General features: G+C 37.6%; 1 protein-coding gene across 2 annotated transcripts in view; it reads left to right on the top strand.

Moving 5' to 3' along the window:
- LOC121302315 (solute carrier family 12 member 2-like) overlaps window positions 1-13,813 on the top strand; it is an 84,966-nt gene that overhangs the window by 24,308 nt on the left and 46,845 nt on the right. For both annotated transcript variants that reach the window (XM_041232199.1, XM_041232190.1), the window contains exons 2-4: window positions 6,642-6,761; window positions 12,375-12,450; window positions 13,038-13,133. In XM_041232199.1, coding sequence (XP_041088133.1) covers window positions 6,642-6,761; window positions 12,375-12,450; window positions 13,038-13,133 — 292 coding nt within the window. The remainder of the gene's footprint in view (window positions 1-6,641; window positions 6,762-12,374; window positions 12,451-13,037; window positions 13,134-13,813) is intronic.

Genomic DNA, 13,813 nt, shown 5'->3' with positions numbered 1-13,813 from the left:
ACGGAAGTCCAACTCTTAAAACGTCATATACACAGTCAAGTGTTAATACGACTTACAGAAAAAAAAAGTGTCTGGTGCGCCAATACACAATTAGGTCAGACGTAACTATGCGTTATGTTAATGCGCGAGTCTGGCGTATGTAGTGCGCATTCATGTGAATACCATATGTATATTTAATAAATCTGCTAGTTTGTGTTTTAAATAAAGAATACATTATTACAGTATGTGTAGTTTTATTTTATTAAATTACTGTCTCATAAATTTCCTCGAAAAATATCACTGCATATTTCAACCTAGTTGCTAAGCACTAGGGCTGCAACAAAGGGTACATTTTGACCTTTGAAGGTTCAAACCTTCCATGATACTAATTTGCATAATTTACTGGTGACATAAGAACATAAGAACATAAAGTTTACAAACGAGAGGAGGCCATTCGGCCCATCTTGCTCGTTTGGTTGTTAGTAGCTTATTGATCCCAGAATCTCATCAAGCAGCTTCTTGAAGGATCCCAGGGTGTCAGCTTCAACAACATTACTGGGGAGTTGATTCCAGACCCTCACAATTCTCTGTGTAAAAAAGTGTCTCCTATTTTCTGTTCTGAATGCCCCTTTGTCTAATCTCCATTTGTGACCCATGGTCCTTGTTTCTTTTTTCAGGCTGAAAAAGTCCCTTGGGTCGACACTGTCAATACCTTTTAGAATTTTGAATGCTTGAATTAGGTCCCCACGTAGTCTTCTTTGTTCAAGACTGAACAGATTCAATTCTTTTAGCCTGTCTGCATATGACATGCCTTTTAAGCCTGGAATAATTCTGGTCGCTCTTCTTTGCACTCTTTCTAGAGCAGCAATGGCTACTTGTTTATATTTGAAAAGGGGAAAGAAATAGCCGACTCGTTAATGAATACTGTGATGAGTATAGAAGTGTTGAGGAAGTGAGAAAAAAATGGAAGGATCTTTTAGCGAGGGCTAAAAATGACAGCAGCTGTTGCAAATACCCTGCAACTGGCGGGGGGCCTTCACTTGTGAATCAGAGTCTCTTTATCCTTGCAACTCAGAACTATAGGGTACTCCCTGAGAAGGATACCATCTAATTTCCTTGACTCAATGTCCTGGTAAACTGTGCTTTCTTTAAGGATGCGAGCATTGTGTGCTGAGCCCAGCCATCTCCATACACAGTTAAAAATGGTCATGTCTGCATCACAGATAAGTTAGGCATTAGGGGGTGATAACCCTTCTGATTTATGTACAAATATTCATCCTGGACAGGGGCTTGAATTCTGAAGTGGGTGCCATCGATACAGCCTTTTGTACCAGGGATTCCTGATTTCGCCATACATGTCTGCTTTGTATTGACAATTTCTTTCATGTGGATACGACAGATGCCTGTGCAGTAGTTGCTGTAGTGCCAGCGAAACTTGGCAATTGCGCGACAGGCGTTCCGTGTACATTCACCATGTCTCCAACTGTACTTTGAAATGCACCGTTAGCATAAAATCTCAGGGCAATAAGCGTTTGTATTGCTGAGGGATGTGAGCTATTCCTCTCAGACCCGTATTGTAAATCGGCTGAGAGTTCATCAGTTAGTTCCGTAAACTCACGTCGGTGAAAATGAAACCTTCGATCCCTCAGCACACTTTCACGCCTCAGTGCTCACTAATACAGGAATCTATGAACTAAACATATATACTTTATACTTTTTATTTCTATTTTATACACGTTACTCCAGTTATTTAAACAAGTTACACCTGAGACTAAATATTTATTAGGCATAGGAGTTAAGCCCAGGTGTAACTCGGACACACGCACGTGCTGGTGGTGAACTAGGCGTACATTTTCAGTCTGGTTTATTTCTGTTTTTAAGCCCTGACGCAGCTAAGTCAGGTGTACATCCTGTTAGTGCACTCCAGCAGAGAGGATTTGCTTTCAGCACTTTTGTGCAAGAAGAGCTGTGGGGCCTGCATCATTCTGAGTTGATTCGACCAACTTGGCATTAGTTTTCAATGAATTTATTTTATCAGCTTCTAATCGCCTGTGGTTAAGTATTTTTACTGGACTTTGCAGTTTAGTATTCTCAGTTTACGTGCTGTAGGGAAGGCAGTGAACATTGCTACTGTATATCAGTTTCTCTGGAACTGTACTTTACCGCAGACCTTCCCAACCTAAATACTATACCTAAAATTAGGCCATTGCATAGAATGTACCCACACACCCAAACCAGTAATCTGATAACACAGTGGGTAGTATTCAAAAAATATCAATGTATATGTGCTATTACTGCCATAGTGATTCTTTCTGAAAGCGGCCAAACAAATCTGTTCACTGTGTTTTACTGTTAAAGGGGTATGTATTTTTTGTTTAATTTTTCCTCAGTACTTGGTCCTATCTGGAGGACAGATATTGTAACTGCCCCATTGATATGTACAGAACATGTTTATCTGAATATTCTTTTTTTCTGTCATGCTGCTGATCTTCTGTCTAGGTTTTTCCTTCATGTCTGTCCAAAGTACTCAGATTCGATGTGATCAGGAACGACGTCCCCTTTCTGCTTCAGAGACCCCTGCAGCCTAGTGCTATATTTCTAGTCGGCCTCATTGTTAATGTTTTGGAAAGAAATTCTTGGACATGGCTTTACCCTGCACACCGCAGGTATTTGTTGTGAACTTTAAAAGTTAGTGATGGGTAACCAAAATAGCCTCTGTGTTGATTGTCATGAACACTTATCAAATAATTAGATGGTGCCGTCACATTTTCACATTGGAATATTGCTAATGGGAGGTAACTACTATTGCTAAGAAAACCAGGCTAATGAATGTGTGTGGCAATTTTAAATGAAATCAAATTGTTATCTGAAGCAACTTAGTCAGTACTGGCCCTGAAATGTCATACAGTATAGTTTTAGAACCAGGGTGGTTAGAACCATGAAACAAGGGCCTGGTCTGGAAGAGTCAACAATGGAATGGACTGGAAGAGTTTCTTATCCCCGCTGTACTGTCAGTAATATAATGTCAGCTTAACTCGCCCACTCATATTAAGAGTGCTGACTGCACTATGATTCGCCTGATCTGAACTGTTCATTCAACTAGAGTTGTTAATATAGACATCAGTTAAGTAAAAGTTCACCAAATATGGGATCTGCAGTAAGAGCTACTCTACTGAATCTCCATTGTTCAAGAATCTCCAATAATCATTTTAATTCAAATGACTGCCATAGCTGAGCCAGGAAGGTCCATCGCGGTGGCACCCATGCTGTATCTGTTACAAGTCATAGACAAACAGGCCTTTAGTGCCCAGTTCAGTATGCTGTTTATCTTAAAAGCCTTTCACTAAAACACAATACCCTATCACAAATCTGAAATACAAAAAAGCCCTGCATCGTCTTTCCCTGCTGCTGGCCATAGAGGGAATGTCACTCCCTCCCACAGCAGTTGTTGTTTTAACTGTCCCATTGTTAAGATTGCTGTGCATTATTTAGGCTGCAGCCCACGTGTCGGCACTGTGCTCATAGCTTTAACAATACCTCTTCAGTAACATATTCGCTCCGCCCAGGCTGACCCTTTGCAAGCACAGCCCATTGTCAACAGACAAGAGACCTGCTGACAATAATGGGAGTTTTATAAATCCTGTCCCTGCTAAATGACTGTGTCCCTGGTGTTGATAGACCCCGGAGATGGTATCTTGTTGAATTATTCAGGTGCCCTTTTGAGGGTATGGAGGTTGGTGTTGGCAGAGGTTTAAGGCAGCATGTGAAATCTCAGCCCATGTCACATGCCTGGGTGTCCATCCTAATCAATGGCACGTCTGTTTTAAAGCCTATTGCTGTACCTGACTTCAGCTTTACCACAACGTCTAATGTGTCTTTTGACCTTGAACAGGACATAGTCTTAACTATGGACATCTTAAAAAAAAAAAAAAAAAAAATGAATACAGTTTTTGTTCTTTCCAGTTTATTGACAATGTACTGTACATAGAGAAGGTTTTAATTTGCAGTATTTTACTGTTTATTTTATTTTTTATCTTGCAGGTTTATCCGAGTATTCTAGGGACTGGCAGGGTTGTAGCAGAACGATTCTGAAACATTGTTTGTATTGAATTATAATTAGGGCTTCTAGTTTTTTGGTTTTTATTTTCCATCTCTCTCCATCCCTTTTTAAACCTTAATTAATAGTTGTTAAGCCTTAATTGAATACCAGATTGTTTAAATTAGCGACGCACTATTAGAAACTAACACAGCGGAAATTAATAAGCTGAAATCGGGTGAGATCAATGCACGTCATTTGTTAACTCCATCAAGATTTGAGAAAAGAAACAACTTCTTTTGGTAATTAGTGTTTGATTTAAGAAAGCAAATCGGCTCAAAATAAAGGGACATCATATGATAAAAAATAAAACCTGCAAATTAGAAGCCCTAATTATAATGTAATCATTTGGAAGGTTGTGTACTGTGGGCCTATTCCATAAGTACACACAAAACACAACAATTTTTTTTATAACAAAGCAGATGAGCATCAGAATGTGGATTTTTTGGTTTTTTTTGGAAGAACACGGAAGTGTTTTGTTGAGCCCTTTTCTTTTGTAGAAGATTCTTTTGATTGATTTGATGTGTTGGCTGTTCACATGGGTCATTGTTTTGGCTTCCTTATGGAGTCAAGATTACTAACAGGAAATATTTGTCGTCTTTGTAGAGATGTGATCTGAACTGGAGCCATCTCTGAAAGATTTGCAGAATGAAAAAGTGAAGAAGCCACTAACTGTTAAGTGCTGGTAGCTGTTTGACCTCATCAACCAAGATGCAGATACAAGTAAAATAACCCGAGATGGATTGGTTGTAACGTGTATCAGACAAAACCCAGCGCTGCAGAGGACCTAGAAAAGGTTCCAGATTGTAATATCTGGCCACAAATTATTTAAAGACAAACGTCAAATATTCAAAAATTAATTTGGTGTTTAGGAGGTACTCGTTTGAATTAGGTCTAGGTAATAAAGGGTCATATTTTTCAGATGACTGCCGAGCTTCTGTGCAGTACAGTATACCAAACAATAAAGTGCAGACAGGCAGTTCATTGTTGCTGGTTAAACATGTACAGTAACTGCATCACCCTATAATAGTCTGAATGAGATTTAAATCTACCCCCCCCCCTCCCAGTGTTATGTTTTTTAATAAGGCAGTGCAGCTCCTTTTTAAAGTAGAGCAAAACACAACATAATATGCCTCTAGTTCCCTTACTAACAGATGGGATATACATTACCTGTACAGTAGTATGAAGAGGCATCACCCCAGATGTATTAGAAATGTGAAACTGCTTGTTTAGAGACACTGAATCAATACATCTTCTTCCAAGCTGCTCCACTGATGGGATCTCATAAGGCTGTCAGTATAAGCCTTGCTTGCATACAGCATGTCTCTGCATTTGAATTGTGCTGAGGAGAGTGATACACCACTGTCCTTTTGATTATAAACATTGGAACTCTGTACCATGAAGCTCTTTAGCATTATAAACATTGGAACTCTGTACCATGAAGCTCTTTAGCATTTTAAGCCACACTATACAATATTTAGTACAGTACTGCATCTACCGTAGCAAGGTTTAGCAGGGAGGAAAGTGTAGTCTATGCTTTGTTTCAAAGCTGTGCTTGACCATGACTGGCTCATTCACTGATGGATAGCAGTGAATATTTATATAGTATGTGTGACAATTATTTAATAGGAAACAATTCAAGAAAATTGGTGGGGTTATTTATTCAGTGCTATACTGCTGTTGAGCATTTTCATTTTGATTGATTTCATTGTATCTTATAATTGAGATCCAAAAGACGAGGGAGAGTATGAAAAGACACGCGGCTGCCACACAATAGATGTTGACTGAGAATGTGTGCACTGTAATATAAACCCTTTGTATTCAAACAAAAACTGTGACATATACTGTAGCACTTCAGGTATGAAACATACACATAGCAGTACGTTTAATTGATTTAAAAAACACAAAACAAACAAAAAAAAACACCACACAATTCTTTTTCTCCAGTTCTGTTGAAGGGTTTACACTGTAGATGGGCTATTTTGATGACCCTGTGTGTACTTCACCATTTCCTATACCTGGAAATTGCTGTGCAGAACAGAAGGTCATCAAACATGGTGTATACGTATAATAATTGGGACTTGATGAAGCTATGACATGAATCCTATTTTCAAGTGTGTTACAGTATTTTCTAATTGCACAGAGGAGATGTGCAGTAAATCTGGTTAAACTTCACTACAGGAGATTATATTCTATTGCAAGAATTTATTGCAGCTTCTAGACACGCTAGGAGTTTTGTGGCCATGTTCCTTTACCTTAAAGCTGGTGGGAGTTTAAAAATATGTGCCTCCAGAGCACGTCACAGATCTACAGTAACAAAAATCCTTTGAACAGAATCCCCACTTCTGACTGTACTGCATTGATTCAGTCATGCAGTTCAATCCAGATCTGGTGTTGAGTGTTCCAGCAATGTACAGCAAGACTCTGGGGTACGTTGGGGATAGGAAATGGATGACCAGTTTTATTTCCATGATGCTCAGGCCATTTTGATGAAGAACTTGGGGCTTGCAGACTGATGCAACAAGGCAGGTATCCTTGCTGAGTGTCCTGTCGGTTTCTTTTATAGGAGCCCTTTGAGGATGGCTATGCAAATGGAGAAGAAACCACTCCTGCACAAGAGGCAGCAGCCAAGGAAGCGAATGAGGGCAAAGGTGTTGTGAAGTTTGGCTGGATTAAAGGTGTACTGGTAAGTAAACATTGTGGAGTTTACTGCACTCCAGCTTTTCGCACGTATTTTAAAGACTCTTGTTTTGAAAACATTCAACTCTTGTTTGAGATGCACAGGCACAATATTTAATCAAATGTTTGATCTTTTAAGAACTGGCACTTTTTTTTTTTAATATATATTTACCCAGTGGCACACATTTGTTCTAAGTAAAATAAAGAGGCATTGTACTACCGTTTAGGAGTGTCCTGAGTAATGCAGATGAATATAGAGCACAACCAGTGAGGGGATATCTTTGGAACCCACAGCTGTGTCACGAGGGATTTACAGCTATGGTGAAAAGTTTTGCATAACTCTATAGAATTAATGCATTTAGCTTCATAAAATCAATTGAAACCTGCTGAATAATGTTACCTGAACATAGCGAATTGCATACCATATACGTTACGATAAACTGACGACAGTTAGCATTTCAAAGTCTAACATGAAATACTGTACTACTATTATGGCTTCTGGTAGACTTTTGATTACATGATTTTGAATAAAACAACTAAACGATGTTCATATATTAAAAAGAAAAAGAAAAAGATATCTCCATCCTAAAATTCTAGTTGATGCAAAACCTTTGGTCATAGCTGTAGCGCTACAGTATACTGACAGAAACGATGAGGCTTTGCACAAGTGCAAAATCAATTGTGGTTAACAAGATGTCATGTCATGTCTAACTTCCTTTTTTCCATTTCCCCAAAATGTTAATTTAATCTCCATTTCAACTGAGAGTATTTATAAAAATTAACATGCCAGAGAAGTCTCTTGAGGCCTATATTAACCAGTTTTCAAGAGCAGAACAGTAGCTAAGTCTACTCATTACAGTACATAACCCAGTAGTTTGTTTTATTATCATTTAGGTGGAATATGGCACATGCTTTGTTGAAAAATAATTGATATGCTACTAAAAAAGCAGACACAAATTAACTCTTAATAATGCCTGCTTACTGGTCTATAAGCAGCCATTGTCTGCCTGCAAGGCACAAGTTACTGCCATGTTACAGTTTCCCTAAAAATCGATAAAGGTTTCCAATCATTGCATTCACCTTGTACTGTACTTTTTAGAGGGACTTTATTGATACTTTCTTTCTGTAACTGATACATACTGACCTCCATTAACTTGTGAATACTCTATATACTGTTTTGTTGAACCAAGTTCATGCCATGCCTGTTTAAATGATTCTCAGGCTTTAGCAGAAGACTTTCACTAGACTGCACATTCATTTTGTAGACTTCTATACTACAGTAGCTTGCCATATTTGAGACATGTGGACATTCTATTCTACATATACATACAGTGTGTAATCCAGCTTAGAACAGCAAAAGGGGTCTTTTTATAGCCAGTTCCATCTATCTGGTGACCACAGAAAGTAGAAATAACAATAATCCATTACTGTATTTATGATTTATTTTATGATTATTGCAAACTTCATAATAGGCTGAGGGCAGTAAAAACAAATGTAATTTGAAGTTAGTGTACTTAAGCCCCCATTTCAAATGGTTACTGCTTTTTGCAAATCAGGTCAATCAATCCTGTCACTGTACTTCCAGGTACTGCTCTAGCATTGCTTTCTGACCATACTAACATAACCCATTTATTATCATGTGAGAGTATGTTTTTAAACTTAAGTTTTAATACAAATTTAATTTGATCTGTCAGGCTGGGCTCAGTGGGTTGATTGGGTTTTGAAGAATGAGGCCGTTTTATTTTCAGCCTATGAAACTTTGCCAAGCCATCTGTGTAGTATTAACATGCAGCAAAATCAGTAATCTTAATTTGTAATGTATTTTTATTTTAATTTTTTTTATAAAGTAGAGCTACAGTATGGTAGCCAGCGTAGAAATATTCTTGACCATCTACAGTTCACTCCAGAGGTGCCAGCTTGCAGTATTTTTTTTTTTTTTAATCTAGCGGTAGCATCTGGAGCTTTTAAATCCTCTCTCCTTGAGCAATTATGGAGCTTCTGAAATGTTTTAGTTAAGGCCAACTAATAGCCATTGTGTAGATAAAAAATGAATATAGGATACTTTATTCTATTGGGAGCATTGCCATGCCGTTTTTCTCTTTCTAACAGATGATTCTAGTGACATTTAAAGACTTCATGGAAATCTGCTGTTATCTGTGTGATCATCTTTCCAAATGTAACTAAATCATACACTCTTGAAGTAAAAATATAGGCCATTTACAGTAGTTTAAACAAAACTTAAAATTGGAAGAATAAACATATAGGGGGTCATGTATCAAGTGTTTGTGATGGCATTAAGGTGTTAGCGGCGAGTTTATACTGGCCTTAAAATTGCACCATATGTGTCATGACACTTTTGGCAAGTTAAGGCATTGTTACATCGCCAAAATGCGCTCCGCTGTGCAATGTGCTCTGCCGCTCAGTAGCTATACATTTTAAGGCATGTCAAGCTTTAATTATATGCATGGGCAAATTATAAGTGGGGCTTATTTGTAAGTCTGTGGTATTAATTCGATTTATGAATTGGCAGAACAGCTGTGTTGGTCTTGTTTGGGTGCAAAAGAATGTCACAAAGTGGCTGATAGGAAAGAGGTATGGCAACAGTCATAACTTAGTTTTTATGACAACTAGTGCAGGCTCCTAACCTTCCTGAACAACCCAGGAACAGAGGGAGAGTATTTAGGGTCCACACTACCCTTTAACTCCCTGAGGATGAAATTACTGCTTGATACCTGCTAAGCAGTGGCGTTATTTTGGATTTGTTGGAGGAAATCAGGGCTGACGTAGAACCTGGCACCGCTCGTACGCAGGCAGTGCCAGTGTTCTGAGCCTCCCTCTCCAAATGGGCCTCCTGTAGCACAGATTTTCAGACTAGTCTGATAAATGGCGCCTCCCCTCCAAATGAGCTACATCAGACGAACAATATGAGGAAGCTCATGTGGAGAAGCAGAAATGACTACACCAAATGGGCAGCACATTTACCCATTTAAGAGTGTCTGCTTACATCGTGCCTCATGAATTTTGGGCGAGTTAATACATTCGGGTTAGGGTAAAATTTGTACCGTGGCAGAGCGCTACTTTACCCTCACAAATTTAGTGATACGTCGGTTGATCTTGATACATGACACCCATAGTGCTTAATATTTAAACGTAAACATGTCCAATTACCAATTGCAAAACTCGCCACAGAGAGCTCTCAAAATAAATAAATACATTTAATAAGTACAAGAAATAAAAAAATAATAATAACACTGCAACATTTACGTACATGTATGTGTAAGACTACAGGCCCTATTTTAAAGCAACTGCACTGGCCAGATTACAAAAACCTTTTATTGTTTTTATGTTAAATACATTTGCATTATACTTAGGGCGTCTAATTTTGGGGTTTTATCCGATTTTAACTTGATTTCTGCATTCGGGTTAAATCCGAAAACTCCCTGAATAGGCACATACTGTACATGAATAAACACATGCGTAGTTGTCTGTGATTCAAATGCAACAGAGCAGAACTGGTGCGTATGACCATAGCTGATTTACCTATTAGAAAAATGTGGCTTCTTAGTGTTTTTATATATATATATATATATATATATATATATATATATATATATATATATATATATATATATATATATATATATATATATATATCACACACACACAGTGGCTTGCAAAAGTATTCAGACCCCTGACCAATTCTCTCATATTGCTGAATTACAAATGGTACATTGAAATTTCGTCCTGTTTGATATTTTATTTTTAAACACTGAAACTCAGAATCAATTATTGTAAGGTGACATTGGTTTTATGTTGGGAAATATTTTTAAGAAAAATAAAAAACTGAAATATCTTGCTTGCATAAGTATTCAACCCCTGTGCTGTGGAAGCTCCCAGTTTACGCCGATGAAAGAAATTGCCCAAACGAGGACACAATTACCTTACCATTGGCCTCTACCTGGGGCCAATGGTAAGTTGCTCCATTAAAGTTGCTGTCACATTTTCTGGATAAAAACCCCACTGTTGAAGGATCATTGGTAAGGCTTAAAATCTGAAGGAAAATGAAGACCAAAGAGCATTCTACAGAAGTTAGAGATAAAGTAATACAAATGTATAGATTAGGGAAAGGGTACAAAATAATATCCAAGTGTTTGGATATCCCAGTGAGCACAGTTGGATCAATAATCAGGAAGTGGAAGCTGCATCACACCACCCAGGCACTGCCAAGAAAAGGCCGTCCCTCAAAACTCAGTGCTCAAACAAGAAGGTGACTTGTGAGAGAAGCCACAGAGAGGCCAACAATGACTTTGAAGGAGCTACAGAGTTCAGTGGCTGGGAGTGGAGTAATGGTGCACAAGTCAACCATATCAAGAGCTCTGCATAACACTGGCCTGTATGGGAGGGTGGCAAGGAAGAAGCTGTTACTCAAAAAGTACCATCTGAAAGCGGGTCTGGAGATTGTGTATGTGTGTGTGTGTGTGTGTGTGTGTGTGTGTGTGTGTGTGTATATATATATATTATGTATGTGTGTTTGTGTATGTGTATATATATATATATATATATATATATATATATATATATATATATATATATATATATATATGTATGTATGTGTGTGTGTATGTGTGTATATATATATATATATATATATATATATATATATATATATATATATATATATATATATATTATTTTATTTTTTTACAGCAGTATAGCTTTAAGGTTTTAGCTTTTTTTTTCACACTTGTCTTCAGTTATTTGTTTTATGAGTCTGTGTGTTTAAGCCAAGAGCATTTAGATGTAACAGTCGATTGTTTGTTTGTTTATTTCTTTCTAAATTAAAACCTGATTTCTACCCGAATATAATATATAAATCCACCCTATTTCACCCGATTTTTTTTCTTTAAATAATTCTACCCGATTTTTAAAAAAGCATTTACTCGAATTTGAACTTATACTGCATAATCACTGCTGTGTTAAATACGAATGCCAACATGAATATATTAAATGCATGATTTTAAAAGTTAAACACTCTTATGGTTACATGGATGAAGGCTTTAACTGACTTTTAATGTTTTACCCCACCCCAAATCAGCCAATCATAATTGACGATTTTTAGATGTTCCCGTGTCCAATGTCTGACCTCCTGGGTTTATTGTGGCAGTGGATTTTAATAACAGGTTTTTGGCACGTGTTGCTGTCTCCAAAGCGCCTCTGTAAAATAAATTGATGTAGGCTTATCCTGGATAAATTATTTTAAAATAAATTAAGTAACAGCAAATTCTTATCCTCTTTTTAATTATGCTGCTTCAAAGGTTAGTTGTTGCGGTCTCATGAATGGGTGTATGCGTGTACCCGGCTATGGTAAAGGTTGCCATCCTATTGCTCTAGAAATAACCTCAGTGTTGGAACATCTGCTTTTGGGAAACTCTTGTGAACAGAAATAAGCAACACTCTGTTTTTTTTGTTTTGTTACAAAAAATGCCGTGGCTAGAATAAATGCAATGCATTGACATGAATGTATTTGCTAAAGCTAGAAGGTTTATGGCACACTACTCACTTTTTCTTTGTTTATTTTAAACTAAACCTTGATTTTTCTTCCTTCCTTCCTTTTCCCCAGGTACGATGCATGTTGAACATATGGGGCGTCATGCTCTTTATTCGCATGACCTGGATTGTCGGGCAAGCCGGCATTGGTAGGTAAAAGTTCTAAAGTTCTTGTTAACTGTTGGTATAAATACTGTCGACGTTCAAGCACCTTTTTACCAAGGAAATGTTAAAGCATAGACTCAGTCCTCCTTACTTGGTTTGAACTAATTTCTGAACATGCCATTAAAAAAAAAAAAGTATTGTACATACATGTAATGCCCCAGTAAAGTGCATACCATATGATTCTATATACAGTAATATTTATTTTCAAATAACCCACCTCGTCACTGGGATGACCCACAAGTATTGTGAAAGGGACCACTGCCTTTGAGTTTGAGTAAAAGTACATACAAACGCAGTTTTGAAACTGGGCAATAGTAGCATGAGAGTAAATTCTCAAATTTCCCTTATAGGGTTGATATAGTCTGAAGAAAAAACAACAAACAAGTGATTGACTTGTTTAAACTATTTACAACCTTTGTAAATCTGGTCTTGTATAAGCACATTGAATCTCCTAAATCTGAATCCTCAGTAAGGTTTTTGTTTCCTCACAGGCATTAAAGCACAAGAATCAGAAATAACCTGCTTTAACCGTAGCTCCCTCTGTCTGTCTGTCTGTGTCTTCCTCCAACAGCTCTTTCCTTTGCTATTATCTTGATGGCAACAGTTGTGACAACCATCACTGGAATGTCCACTTCAGCCATAGCGACCAATGGGTTTGTGCGAGGAGGTAATTCTGTCAGTCATTTATTATTATTCCTCACAATTATTTTATTAATTCTGTTTTGTGTTTTGGTATGGTTCATGTATAATATTCAACAGAATCTTTTTAGAATATGAAATGCAATGGCCCAACTGAGAAAGTAGAATTTAGGTAGTTAGCCATGACTTATCAATGAGGTTGTGATGACCTATTAAAGAAATTAAACATTTTTTTAGTCGATGGCATACTCCCACTATTCAAACAACATTTCTCAAATGGATTTGCTTTTAAAAGATCGACCATGCCAACAAAGGGTTTCATTGTTACTTTGGAAAAATGAATTTGAAATAAGATGTCCTTGAGAGGCAAATACAAACATAGTCAGTCTTTGTATTTGGTTAACATTTCTTATATCCCTAATGGCAAAATAAACACAATGTTAATGTTATGTTGCACTGGACCTTATGTACGTTTCTTTGTTCTTGCTCCAGTATCACCAATTCTACACAGTTTTCAGCCCCTTTCACACTGGCACGCCTACCCAGGTCTGGACACGGGTTCTGGCTACCTGGGTCTCAATCCCACATAGTGTGAAACCACTTACCTGGGTTGTACCCAGGTTAACCTGGTTCACAGCTACCTACCTCAGGATATGGTATAACACGCTTTGACCCGGGTTGAGCGAGACAAAATGCATAACGGCCAGT

This window comes from Polyodon spathula, chromosome 2, assembly GCF_017654505.1.
Source record: "Polyodon spathula isolate WHYD16114869_AA chromosome 2, ASM1765450v1, whole genome shotgun sequence".
Taxonomy (NCBI): Eukaryota; Metazoa; Chordata; class Actinopteri; order Acipenseriformes; family Polyodontidae; genus Polyodon; species Polyodon spathula.
Note: the sequence above shows the minus strand (reverse complement) of the source record. Positions and strands in the feature narration are given on the sequence as shown.